This window comes from Podarcis filfolensis, assembly GCF_964270895.1.
Source record: "Podarcis filfolensis genome assembly, chromosome: 17".
Taxonomy (NCBI): Eukaryota; Metazoa; Chordata; class Lepidosauria; order Squamata; family Lacertidae; genus Podarcis; species Podarcis filfolensis.
In genome coordinates, this window is record NC_139621.1 from 18,651,462 (window position 1) to 18,664,822 (window position 13,361).

Consider the following 13,361-nt stretch of genomic DNA (forward strand, 5'->3'; position numbering starts at 1 on the left):
ATTGATATTATGTGTGCATTCAATAGGTCTAGGGAGTGCAAATGTTTTAGGGAATTGCCAACAAAGGTCCGTATAGTAAAAGCTATGGTTTTCCCAGTAGTGATGTATGGAAGTGAGAGCTGGACCATAAAGAAGGCTGATCACCGAAGAATTGATGCTTTTGAATTACGGTGCTGGCGGAGACTCTTGAGAGTCCCATGGACTGCAAGAAGATCAAACCTCTCCATTCTTAAGGAAATCAGCACTGAGTGCTCACTGGAAGGACAGATCGTGAAGCTGAGGCTCCAATACTTTGGCCACCTCATGAGAAGAGAAGACTCCCTGGAAAAGACCCTGATGTTGGGAACGATGGAGGGCACAAGGAGAAGGGGACGACAGAGGACGAGATGGTTGGACAGTGTTCTCGAAGCTACAAACATGAGTCTGACCAAACTGCGGGAGGCAGTGGAAGACAGGAGTGCCTGGTGTGCTCTGGTCCATGGGGTCACGAAGAGTCAGACACAACTAAACGACTAAACAACAACATGACTTTCTGCAAACCACCATTATAAATCTATACTGCCCTCCTCTTCTCGGAAGGTTCAGGAAGGTTCCACCGTGTCCAGTCCCTTACATTAGGCCAGGTGGAGCTGGCCTGGGCTAAGAAAGAGCCCCCCCTTGATTGGTGTCAACAATGAACAGTCCAGGTAATAAATGGGGTGCAACTTTATTTACAATGTAAAGTGCATCACACAGAAATTGTTCAAACACATGACAAGCAGTGACATAAATGACAATACATTATTTGAATTTATTTTTTTTTAAAAAACAACAACAGGTTAATTCCTCTGAGGATTTCGTATAGTAAAAAGAGATTGAAATTCACCAATCCAGCCTTTTATTGTTTCCTCTAGGAACTGCATCGCAGCAGCCGTGCTGTTCTTGAGGGTTGCCTCTGGGTCATTAGGTTTCGAACTCTGCCTGCTCACCATATAAACAGCAAAATGTACGAACAGCTAGAACTGAAAACAGGTTGGTTGGCTTTATGATCCCTCCCCGACAGATCAAAAGTGTGGTTCAAAATACGGGCCTTTTTCAGGGAAAGGTATGATTCAGAATGCCACCAGGATAAAATACTACACAGAATGCTTGAACACAGAGGAAAACGGGGCAATTTTACAATGATTTGAGGAAGGCAATGGCAGCTGAGTTTTAATTCCCTTTCGTACCTACTCAATGAAGGTTTCTAAGGTGGAAATATACTCTGACTTGGGAGTTACTCGTCACTGAACTCAGCAAGACTTACTTCTGAGTAAACATGCGTAGGGTTTGGTCTGCACATGTATCGCTCTGTAAATCTTGTAGAACAGCTAGTCCTCTTAAAAGTCTTTGTGTGAAGATAAGCTAATCATTAGTGTATGTATGCTATGTTCCAGCACATGTGCATTATGTTGTGGAGATTGCTGCCTGCTATTGCAATGACAGGAGCAGATAATGAAGGGGGGAAGGCTGTGAAAAAAGAATGTCAGTGGAATTGCAGGACAATATATTCTTAGTTTAGTCAGTGTTGTACACAGTTGCTCTCCCAGGGCTGATTCTTCATTACACTTTCTGCTCAAAACTAGACACCGGTAGGTTAACAACAGGAAGATTTAAAGGAACTATTAGAAATGACTATCAAAATCAGTAGAGATATGAGATGACCAGAGCCCCCCCGAATTTGAAGCATGGGAAGTCCCAATAAAAAAATTATAATTCAGCAGAATATTTGGATTATTTGATATGTATATGTATAATTTGGAATACTTAATGTGATTTGATTGGATTGTTAAAATGGAAAACTTAATAAAAATGATCTAAAAAAACAAAACAAAACTAGACAGCGGTGACCATGTATTTACTGGAAACTGCATTTTCATTATTTTGACTCATCCTCCTCTTAATTTTTAAAGGTTCTTGGTAAAAGGGCTATATGTTTTGTCTTTCTATCCTGTTTGCTCTTAATATCTCCAAGCCCCTGCAAAAACCTAAAAATAAAATTCTTGTAGTTGTGCACATGCACCAGAAAGGGAGATCTCGGCTGTGCTCAGAAAGGGCCGTAACAGTGAGGTTATACAAAATTAACAATTATTTCCTACCCTTTTGGAATGAATCTGACTGCTATCAGACACATGGGCTGCTTTCAAACCAGGGCCCTAGTCAGTGGTCTTCCACAGTCAGCTGAAAGTTAATGTTTAACTCCCAAGTACAGAGATATTTTCCCAGCTAACAGTTATGGTTGTCTATCCACAACACAAATGCTTAAGTGGGTGGCACAGAACTGGTATTTCAAGTACGTTACAGATGGGAAGTAATCTCATTCCCTGTTTCAGGGTGCCAACTTGAATAAAATATTGGGGGGGGGGAGCAGGAAAGCCCTACCCTACATTATTGATCACAATATGTGACACACACCATTTGAATGGCAATGCCCATCAACTTGTGTGGGGGGGGGACCTGGCCCCCTCGGATATTTTATTGAGGGGGGCCGAAGGGACCTCGGCCCCTAGGGGTTGGCTCCTATGCCCAGAAAGTGAGGAGGAATTAAAGAACCTTTTAATGAGGGTGAAAGAGGAGAGCGCAAAATACGGTCTGAAGCTCAACATCAAAAAAATGAAGATCATGGCCACTGGTCCCATCACCTCCTGGCAAATAGAAGGGGAAGAAATGGAGGCAGTGAAAGATTTTACTTTCTTGGGCTCCATGATCACTGCAGATGGTGACAGCAGCCATGAAATTAAAAGACGCCTGCTTCTTGGGAGAAAAGCAATGACAAACCTAGACAGCATCTCAAAAAGTACCGACATCACCTTGCCAACAAAGGTCCATATAGTTAAAGCTATGGTTTTCCCAGTAGTGATGTATGGAAGTGAGAGCTGGACCATAAAGAAGGCTGATCGCCGAAGAATTGATGCTTTTGAATTATGGTGCTGGAGGAGACTCTTGAGAGTCCCATGGACTGCAAGAAGATCAAACCTCTCCATTCTGAAGGAAATCAGCCCTGAGTGCTCACTGGAAGGACAGATCCTGAAGCAAAGGCTCCAATACTTTGGCCACCTCATGAGAAGAGAAGACTCCCTGTAAAAGACCCTGATGTTGGGAAAGATGGAGGGCATAAGGAGAAGGAGACGACAGAGGACGAGATGGTTGGATAGTGTTCTCGAAGCTACCAGCATGAGTTTGACCAAACTGCGGGAGGCAGTGGAAGACAGGAGTGCCTGGTGTGCTCTGGTCCATGGGGTCACGAAGAGTTGGACACGACTAAACGACTAAACAACAACAAGTGTGTAACATTTGCAGTGCACTACCATGTTTTGTTTTGTTTTTTTAAAAAAACAGAAGCCTACAGGGCAGATTCAGTCTCCGATCATTTTGTTTAAACATAGATTACATGCAAACGTACTACGAGCCTCCTGAAAACTCGCGATGGACGCAGCCGTTGATTCCATCCACACTTTTCCGAAAAATCCGCCACCACAAGCGTAAGTCTGGAGCTTATGGGCAACTGCAATACGCTCATAATAAAAAAATAACTTGTATTGTTTTGCTGCGAGTCTTTGAGTCCTAATCACAGGTATTGCAAGCAATGCAATATGGAAGCGGCAAAGTGTGGGGAAAAGGTGGGCTCACCAGTCACATTACTCTGTGTCACAGTGAACTCCTTGGCAGAAGACAATCTAGCAAAGCTAAGCCCATTTACACCTCTAAGGAGCAAGCTGCAATACTCTTTGAAGCCAAAAATAAGGTGCCACAGGGCAGGGGTAGAACCAGAATTCAGTGATCAAGGAGTGACCATTAAGCAAGCAAATAGTGTCTAATTAAGTGGCAAATAGTGTCATTTTTTGTAGAGAGTAGGAAGTGTGGAAGAAGCACCTGTTGTTCTATGGAAAACACTCAGGCTGGAAAGTAGTAAATTCATACATGAAATACAGCAGAATTAGCACTGGGTCCAAACATCGTCCTTCCCCCTTTGTTTCTGACCATCTTTTAATTTTAGCAGTGGCTGAATCATTGTAGTTTGAGATCTCTGGTGATGAAAGTTACAGTACTGTGACCACCACTCCTTTGTATTGCTTAGGATCACTAGTTGTAACGGCCTCACTCAGGAAGGAAGGATGGCAAATAAACATCCACATTATTAGCATCAGAAAATGTTTGGAAGATAGTGAAATAAGATGATGTATTTAATTTTTATGTTATGTTATTAATAACTTTTTCGGTTGAGAGATAGCAAAGCGGGTGAAAACAGAAACAAACCAGAAACACAAGTTGGGGGAAGTCTTGGAGGGGAGGGAGGGAGGAATATGTAGTAAACATTAAGAATTTGAGATGTATGTAATGAACGAAAATGGAAAATGAATATATATATTTAAAAAAGAAGGAAGGACAGCAAACAAATGATGTCAGTGGCAGGCAAATAAGAAGCCTAATTTCCATCTCTTTTACGAAAACAGCAACTAGTGTTTTGTTTATTTAATTCTGAATTAAACGGCTACCAAGCACCACCACAACACATGTGTGTGTGTGTGTTTTAAATATGTAAGCAATAAATCTATAGTAAAGTGATCATGTGTTGCTTCACACCAGAGCTAATTGAGGGGGGATGCCGTCTACTTACTATTGTGATGGTCAGGTCTGAAAGAATCGCACAATTCTTTCTCTGTTGCGGGAAGTGGGGAGAGATGAATTTGTCTCCTTCAAACAGTAGGGTTTCCATGCCACATGAAAAACTGCTTTCGGAAATTGGTGGGACGGGCAGGTTTGTGTGTGTGTGAACCAGAGGATGACAGGGCACAACCTACGCTCAAGGATTTGGAACAATAATTAAAAAATACTCTCAGTTGACAACATAGTTTGTACATTTGTGTGTACTGACAGCAGCATATATGATAACACTTCTGCATGTGAAAAAGGTGGTTCTTTTCAAAATAAAAAAGTATTAAGAAAACATCGTACAAAATTTAAAAATAACATTTAAAAAAACTCAAACACGTTGCCGTTGTTTAAAAAAACAAACAAACCCTGCACTGGGTTCGATTTTACAATGCCTGTAAAATACCAGGGTGTACTGGATCAGTCCTCGAATGTCCAGAGTTCATGTTAAAAGTGGTGGAATCCAGATTTCCTTTTCCTAGATTAGCACACATGGAACAAGAGGGAAAAAACAGGTTAATTATTCACTACAGATCATTACACACAAGGACAAAGCAGGGTGTGCTGCATCAGGAAGACGTCTGCCCTGATTATTATTATTATTATTATTATTATTATTATTATTATTATTATTATAGTTTATATACCGCCCAACACCTGGAGGTCTCAGGGCGGTTCCCAGAAAAAATCACAACATATATAATCAGAATAAAAACAACCCAATAAAGCCCCACCCCCAAAAAAGAGCCACATTTGAAAAGGGTATAGGATGTCAAACAGATCAACCAAAGGCCTGGTTAAAAAGGAACATTTTTGCCTACCGCCTAAAGGTGTGTAATGAAGGCATCAGGAGAACTTCCCTGGGGAGAGCATTCCACAAGATGGGGAGCCACTGCAGAGAAGGCCCCGTTCTCGTGTTGCCACCCTTCGGACCTCTCAAGGAGGAGGCACAGGAAGAAGGGCCTCAGAAGGTGACCTCAGGGTTTGGGTAGGTTCATATGGAAAGAGGCGGTCCTTGAGGTATTGCAGTCCTGAGCCGTTTAAGGCTTTATAGGTCAAAAGCAGCACTTTGAATTGGGCGCGGAAACGAATTGGGAGCCAGTGCAAAATAGGGTGAGCAAGGTGTTGGGCCTGGAAGTGAGGCTGGGGAGGAGCTCCAAGGGTCAAAGAAAGAGGTCCAGGGGGCCGCATTCAGCTTCCTTGGGAGGTTGTGGACTCTCCTTCCTTGGAGGTTTCCCAGCAGAGGTTGAATGGCCATCTGTCCTGGATGCTTTAGGTGAGATTCCTGCATTGCAGGGGCTTGGAATCAATGACCCATGGGGTCCCTTCCAACTCAACAATTCTAGGATGCTTTGGTCCATGAGGTCACGAAGAGTCGGACATGACTAAATGACTAAACAACAACAACAAATGATTCTACCTTCTCCAGACCCGTTGTAAGTGGTTGTGTGTACAGAGAGGCCAGAATTCGGGGCGAAACTCTTAAACCAAAACTACATACATTGAATTGAATTGAATTTTATTATTACGGTCACAGACCAGTTCTGGCTCACTTACTATATCAGGAAAATCATAAAACACAACAGGAATACATTGAATTGCAATTGGGTATGACAGAGGCAATTCAGATATAGCTGCAGTTAAAAATATATATTAAATCTTGATCACTAAAATATAACCTAAAATTAACCTTAATCATTTTGGTAGTACAGCTTGTTCCCTAAGTTTCTGTCCCTAAGTCGGACAGAATTTGGCCACCCTTAGCGTGATCTCTGGATCCTTGTCCTCTACCAGGAGTTTTAGACATTGAAGTCTGGACCCATTTGGAGATTTTTGTATAACAGGAGTGATAAATACAGAGCGTATATCCCTGTAGAAATGGCAGCGTAACAAGACATGAGAGACAGTTTCTACCTCCATCAAGCCGCAGGGGAAACTACATACATACCTAGAGCAGTTGTGTCCAGTCCAAGGTGACGGGCAATGGCACCGATCCGGTCGTACGCATTTCCCACCATTTAAGCATGGAGACTGGCAGACAGCTGTATTAGAAGACCACAGATCCACATTAGCATTTGTTTGCATCACGGGTTGCTAACCCATGGGCCTTCCAGATGTTGAAGGGCCACACTGGACGATGGGTGTTGTAGTCCCAACAACATCTGGGAGGGGGAGACGCAGGCTAGCTGTCCCAGTTTACATTGTGGCCTGTATAAAGTGGTACCTCAGGTTACATACGCTTCAGGTTACAGACTCTGTTAACCCAGAAATAGTACCTCAAGTTAAGAACTTTGCTTCAGGATGAGAACAGAAATTGTGCTCCGGTGGCACGGCAGCAGCAGGAGGCCCCATTAGCTAAAGTGGTGCTTCAGGTTAAGAACAGTTTCAGGTTAAGAACGGACCTCCGGAACAAAGTAAGTACTTAACCCGAGGTACCACTGTAACTGCTTACACATAGCGGTTTCCAACTGAACAAGTTTTCAGCCAGTTTAACTGCATGGCTTGCCATGATAATGCAAGCAGGTGTGTCTTTTAAAAAAAAATAAACAAATGGAAGGATTCTGTACATCAGTTTTGAAAACTCTTGGGGTTTTTGTTCTGTTCATGTGGAGGCAAAACAAATGGAGGTCTAGGGAGAAACTTTCAGTGGCTAGTGGAAGCTGACAGTTTGCCCTTCATAGCTCTGCCTCTTTATTCCTACGCCTTCCTTCCCATATGTACATTTCCTTCATTGCCATAGGCCTCAGCCTTTCTCTGCACTGCTTTGCTTTTTCATATGCATTGGCTTTTTCTTCTTTTGGCTGCTGAAAAAAAGAGAAGGAATCACCCACCCGCTGTTCCCCCAAACCCTTTCTTCAGAAAAGGAAGGCATGAATCACGACAAACTTCAGGGAGGTTTCTATCAGAGCTCCCTGCAGTGTCATCCGATTTTCGTTCCTTGAGAACAGAAAATATTTACACATACGCTTACAACTGAGGATGAATTTGTACGTGCAAAATAGGGCTTATTTCTCTATGGCGCAAACTTTTTGTGACGGGTGCAGATTAAAGGGAGGGACGTGGGTGGCACTGTGGTCTAAACCACAGAGCCTAGGGCTTGCCGATCAGAAGGTTGGCGGTACGAATCCCCGCGATGGGGTGAGCTCCCATTGCTCGGTCCCTGCTCCTGCCCACCTAGCAGTTCGAAAGCACGTCAAAGTGCAAGTAGATAAATAGGTACCGCTCCAGCGGGAAGGTAAATGGCTTTTCTGTGCACTGCTCTGGTTTGCCAGAAGTGGCTTAGTCATGCTGGCCACATGACCTGGAAGCTGTACGCTGGCTCCCTCGGCCAGTAAAGTGAGATGAGCGCCGCAACCCCAGAGTCGTCCGCGACTGGACCTCATGGTTAGGGGTCCCTTTACCTTTTTATGTGCCTGTTTCCATTGACAGACATGAAGGGATCATGACAGCAAAAGTCATTTGTTGTTTTTTGTTTCCAGAAACATACATTTTAAACCAATTCTCTTAACCTGCATGCGCAGAATCCATCTCAGTTCTTATAACCCAGAAAACAGGGAATGAAGAAAAACCAAAAAGAGAGAGAAAGGTACAGAAAACAAATAGTTGAAAAATGCAATGATTTGATAAGGACTTCTCTGTTTGTTGATAACTGGACATGGATGTAAAGTGGGAAAAGGGGCAGAATCTCTGTGGAAGCTGTTATACTAAAAGGAACAGCCTGTAGCTGAACTATAAGGGACAAATAATTAAGGGACTAATCTTACTCAGTAGGAATAGTGCCCAAATAGCCATGTGATAGGAAAATGGGCAGAGAGATAAAACCCTAGCATTTCCTGTTAAATCTGAGACACAAAGACTAGGTTTGATAGGAACAAATAATTGAGAGTGCAATCCTATGGCTGTTTACTTAGAAGTCCAACTGTTTTCCCTCGGGGCTTACACCTCATAGGGCTGCAGCCCAAGACGAACTGGAAGTCCTATTTAAGGAGTTTATTTTTAAAAAAACATTGGCGCAATCCTCTCAAGACAATACATAATGGATGCCTTGAGTATTACAGGTTTGGAAACGGAAGGCAAATACATTCAACTGCGACCCTCGTGAGCTTGCCACACACATTTACATTTTAAAAGTATGCTGAAAGTTATTTCAAGTGTGCACCTAAACCGGGGGGGGGGGTTGGGGCTCTCAAGGCATTTTAGAAGAAGAAGAAGAAGAAGAAGAAGAAGAAGAAGAAGAAGAAGAAGAAGAAGAAGAAGAGGAGTTTGGATTTGATATCCCGCTTTATCACTACCCTAGGGAGTCTCAAAGCGGCTAACAATCTCCTTTCCCTTCCTCCCCCACAACAAACACTCTGTGAGGTGAGCGGGGCTGAGAGACTTCAGAGAAGTGTGACTAGCCCAAGGTCACCCAGCAGCTGCATGTGGAGGAGCGGGGAATCGAACCCAGTTCCCCAGATTGCGAGTCTACCGCTCTTAACCACTACACCACACTGGCTTTAGGCAGCCCTCAGGGACATTTGATGCCCCCACCAGCCCTCACGTTGCTTTCCCAAAGCCATGTAAGCGAGGTGCAAGGGCTCTGATAGGACCCTCACATCCTCCTGCCTCCTTCCCAAAGCCTAGTTAGTGATCTCCCAGTTTTGGGAAGGAGGTCGGAGGGCTCTAGGACCCAGAGGGCCCTCACATCTCCTTCCTAGGGTTCCCAGTGCCTCACTTAGCCAGCTTTGGGTAGAAAGCAGCATGAGGGCTCTGAGCGGTGCATGCTTCAAATTCCACCCCCCCCCCCCACAAGGCAGTGTGTGCCCCTCCCTGGGTTCTGTGTCAAAGTACTTTTGCAGCCCACTTCGTATGAAAAGCTGGACCACACTGACCTGAGGTAAAAGGCTAAGGTAAAGGACCCCTGGACGGTTAAGTCCAGTCAAAGGTGACTATATCAAATGTGACATCCTATCAGATGTCAAAGAGATAAACAACTACCTGACATTTAGAAGACATCTGAAGGCAGCCCTGTTCAGGGAAGTTTTTAATGTGTGACATTTTGATCTTTGTTGGAAGCCGCCAGGAGTGGCTGGGGAGGCCCAGTCAGATGGGCGGAGTACAAATAATAAATTATTATTATTATTATTATTATTATTATTATTATTATTATTATTATTATTGGGTTGAGGCACTCATCTCTCTTCAGGCTGAGGGAGCCGGCATTTGTCCGCAGACAGATTTTCCAGGTCATGTGGCCAGCATGACTAAACCACTTCTGGAGCCAGTGTGGTATAGTGGTTAAGAGCGGGGGACTCGTAATCTGGGGAACCGGGTTCGATTCCCTGCTCCTCCACATGCAGCTGCTGGGTGACCTTGGGCCAGTCACACTTCTTTGAAGTCTCTCAGCCTCACTCACCTCACAGAGTGTTTGTTGTGGGGGAGGAAGGGAAAGGAGATTGTTAGCCGCTTTGAGACTCCTTAGGGTAGTGATAAAGCGGGATATCAAATCCAAACTCCTGTTAGTATTTCATGCCTCCGTTGCTGCAGATGTGATTTACACCAATCTCATCTGCAGCAACGGAGGCATGAAATACTAACATCCTGTCTGGAAGCCAGAGCGCACGGAAACACTGTTTACCTTCCCGCCAGAGCGGTACCTATTTATCTACTTGCACCGGTGTGCTTTCGAACTGCTAGGTTGGCAGCAGCTGGGGCAGAGCAACAGGAGCTCACCCCGTTGCGGGGATTCGAACCGCTGACCTTCTGATCGGCAAGCCCAAGAGGCTCAGTGGTTGAGACCATAGCTCCACCCACTTTTAAAAAAACAACAACTGGGAAATATTGTATGTAGATTTTATAGCTAAATGGTCTATGTGAACGTTAACACTGCTATGAGTGTTTGTGGAAACATCCTTGCTGGAAAACTCTCATTGCAAGACCAGTTAAGAAAAACACTTATTTACAGCGTAATGTAATATGTTTAATTAAGCTTATGTGTCAGTCTATCCAAAGCTTAGATTCTAAGGAAGCATAGCATGTATTCTAAGCCTCGATAATTAGCATGTATGTCAAAGCTAATTAGCTGAGGCACATTTCCTGGGTTGGTGTTTTGGACTTGGCAAGCCTAGCCAAATCAACAAGTGTCGATGAAACTTCTTTTGAGATGTCTCTGCCTGGGGTGAACCACCAGAAGTTCAAAGCATTCAAGGAAAAAGGTGTTGGTATGTAAATAATTGGAGCCCCACCCCCTGTAGATAATGAGGGCTTAGTTTAGGGAGTGATGTAACCAGGAAGCAGAGAAGGTGAGCTGGGATGTGCTTTCAGAGCAAGGAAGACTGCAGAGAATGGATGCTGACGCTGCAGTCATGGAATAAGCTGGTGACTTTTGGGGTGCTGCTGCCGTGAGCCCCTTCATTGAAAGCTTCAGGTTGCATATGTGTGTAAATAAGCCATATATCATAAAGACACCACAGACTCCTCGGTGCCTGGAACCCCTGAGGTCTCAGTAGACTGGGGTGGCGTGCAACGATAAGATTATGACATTGTCCCTCAAAGCTTCCCGGGAACAATTACAGACCAGCGTAACAGATGTTGCTGTTAGATAGCGGGAGGCACAAAGTGAGACAGGTTTACCCTGATGGCAACGGGATCCGGTCCACCCTGCTTGGCAGTCACACTGGTAAGGAGCCACACAGCGACCTCCATTCAGGCAATGCAGGATGCAGATTGCTAAAGAGAAGATGGGTGGGGGGGAGTACCAGAGAAAATAAATGCATCAATATTAGGAGCAGAAAAACCACTTTCATAAAGTGGGATGATTGAACTAAAATGCCCAAGCTTATTTAAACATACCATATTTTTCGCTCCATAAGACGCGCTTTTTACCTCCTAAAAGGTAAGGGGAAATGTGTGTGCGTCTTATGGAGCGAATGCAGGCTTTTCCCCAGGAGGGAGAAGGGACTGATGCGGCCAGTCAGTCCCTTCTCCCTCCTTGTAGAAAAGCCGCACGCTCCTTAAAGTGTGCGCAGCTCCTGTGGGCTTTTGTGGGAGGTGGGGGTATTGCCATAGCCACACGCAGCCTCTCCCAGCTGGAGAGGTTGCACGCCGCTAAAGAGGATAGATCCCCCTCGCTGTCTTGGCTTCTTTGCTCTTTGGGGCTGGGGGGGGGGCGGAAATAAGATTTCCCCCCTTGATTTCCCCCTCTAAAAACTAAGTGCGCCTTATGGTCCGGTGCGCCTTATGGAGCGAAAAATACGGTAATTATCTAGGGGATAAGGGTTCATCAATAAAGACCTGGTTATGTTTAGAATGATACCGCATAGGGAAATGTTCCCTGATACCAAGATGAGGGATTCTATGGAATGCAGATAGAGAGAACTGATAAGAATAATGATCTGTTGTGACCTTGACGGAAGCGTACAATAGATGAGCCTTCTTGTGTTTTGGCTCATCCCCCCCTTTTTTTCTTCCTTCTCCTTCTCCTTTCCTCTTTCTTTTTTCTTTCCCATAATGGCTTATGTTCTATGTCATGTACTTTGATATTTTTTGTAGGTTTTTAAAAGCCTTTTCCATTATTATTATCATCAAGGATTTTTCTTTTGTAATTTTGGTTGTTTATATTTATCTGTATTTGTTTAAAGTTAAAGTTTAAAGCAAAATAAAAACAAAAATAAAATTTTTAAAATGCCCAAGTTTTTAAAAAATATGTTTTTGCAAACGTTTCCCCCTAGCTTACTCTGTTAAATCACATTGTCTTTATACAATTCCCAACTGCACTTTCAACAGCAACCTTTAACTCTTTTTTTGAGTTAAGAGGCACATGAAATATCAGCGGTTGGCAGCACCCTCGACATTAGATCCTTTACAAACTGCGATGACATTAGATAAGGCATTCTTAAGCCTCCCCCATAGGATGTTACTTCCATTCCAAGCCAAATGGGAAAAAAGAAAAGAAAACATGAACTTTGATGGATCTAGACAGCTGTCCATTCCTTTCCTTACAAAAGAGAGTTGAAAAGTAAATTGCGGTGGCAGATCGCAATGACCAAGAGCACAAAAGCATTCTCTAAGTGTTGGGAGTCTCGATTTAGCATCGCTGTCGACACTAAGGTAAGGAAACGAGTGGCGACATGTCAAATGCAAGGCCAGAGCTGTGTGTCTGCTCCACCTCTGACTGATCTGTTCAAGCATAAAGGGGGGGGGGGGCAGGCAGACCTAGAATAGTGCTTTAGAAACTATCATTAGAAAAGGTTAAGTTTTGTGATCAGCATAGAGTATACAAGTTGGAAGAAATTTCCCTGCTTTGTTTGGATTTCAAACACCAAACAGCTTCTCAATATTTATAATTGCTTTGTAAATGTAAATATGTTAATTTAAACAGTGGGAATGAAGGCATACAGTGGTGCCCCGCAAGACGAACGCCTCGCAAGACGAAAAACCCGCTAGACGAAAGGGTTTTCCGTTTTTCGATGTGCTTCGCAAGACGAATTTCCCTATGGGCTTCCTTCACAAGACGAAAGCCCATAGGGAAATCTCCAGGACAGCGGGGAAGCACAGCGCGTCTTCCCCACTATCCTCGGACCTCCTCCGAAGGCTGGCGGTGGGGTGGAGAGACCTCCTCCCGCCGCCAGCCTTCGGAAGGCTCCTCCGAAGGCTGGCGGTGGGGCGGAGAGACCTCCTCCCACCGCCAGCCTTCGGAAGGCTGCTCGGAA

At 44.2% G+C, this 13,361-nt stretch overlaps 1 protein-coding gene across 2 annotated transcripts in view; it reads right to left on the reverse strand.

Moving 5' to 3' along the window:
- Positions 1-690: 690 nt before the first annotated feature.
- The window catches only part of SVEP1 (sushi, von Willebrand factor type A, EGF and pentraxin domain containing 1), a 135,649-nt gene continuing 122,978 nt past the window's right edge, over positions 691-13,361 (reverse strand). For both annotated transcript variants that reach the window (XR_014542952.1, XM_083592578.1), the window contains exons 48-50: positions 11,284-11,379; positions 6,620-6,713; positions 691-5,149 (exon numbers count right to left, since the gene is read on the reverse strand). Coding sequence is in view for 1 of the 2 variants with exons in the window: in XM_083592578.1 (XP_083448704.1) it covers positions 5,119-5,149; positions 6,620-6,713; positions 11,284-11,379 (221 nt within the window). In the remaining variant the exon portion in view is untranslated. The remainder of the gene's footprint in view (positions 5,150-6,619; positions 6,714-11,283; positions 11,380-13,361) is intronic.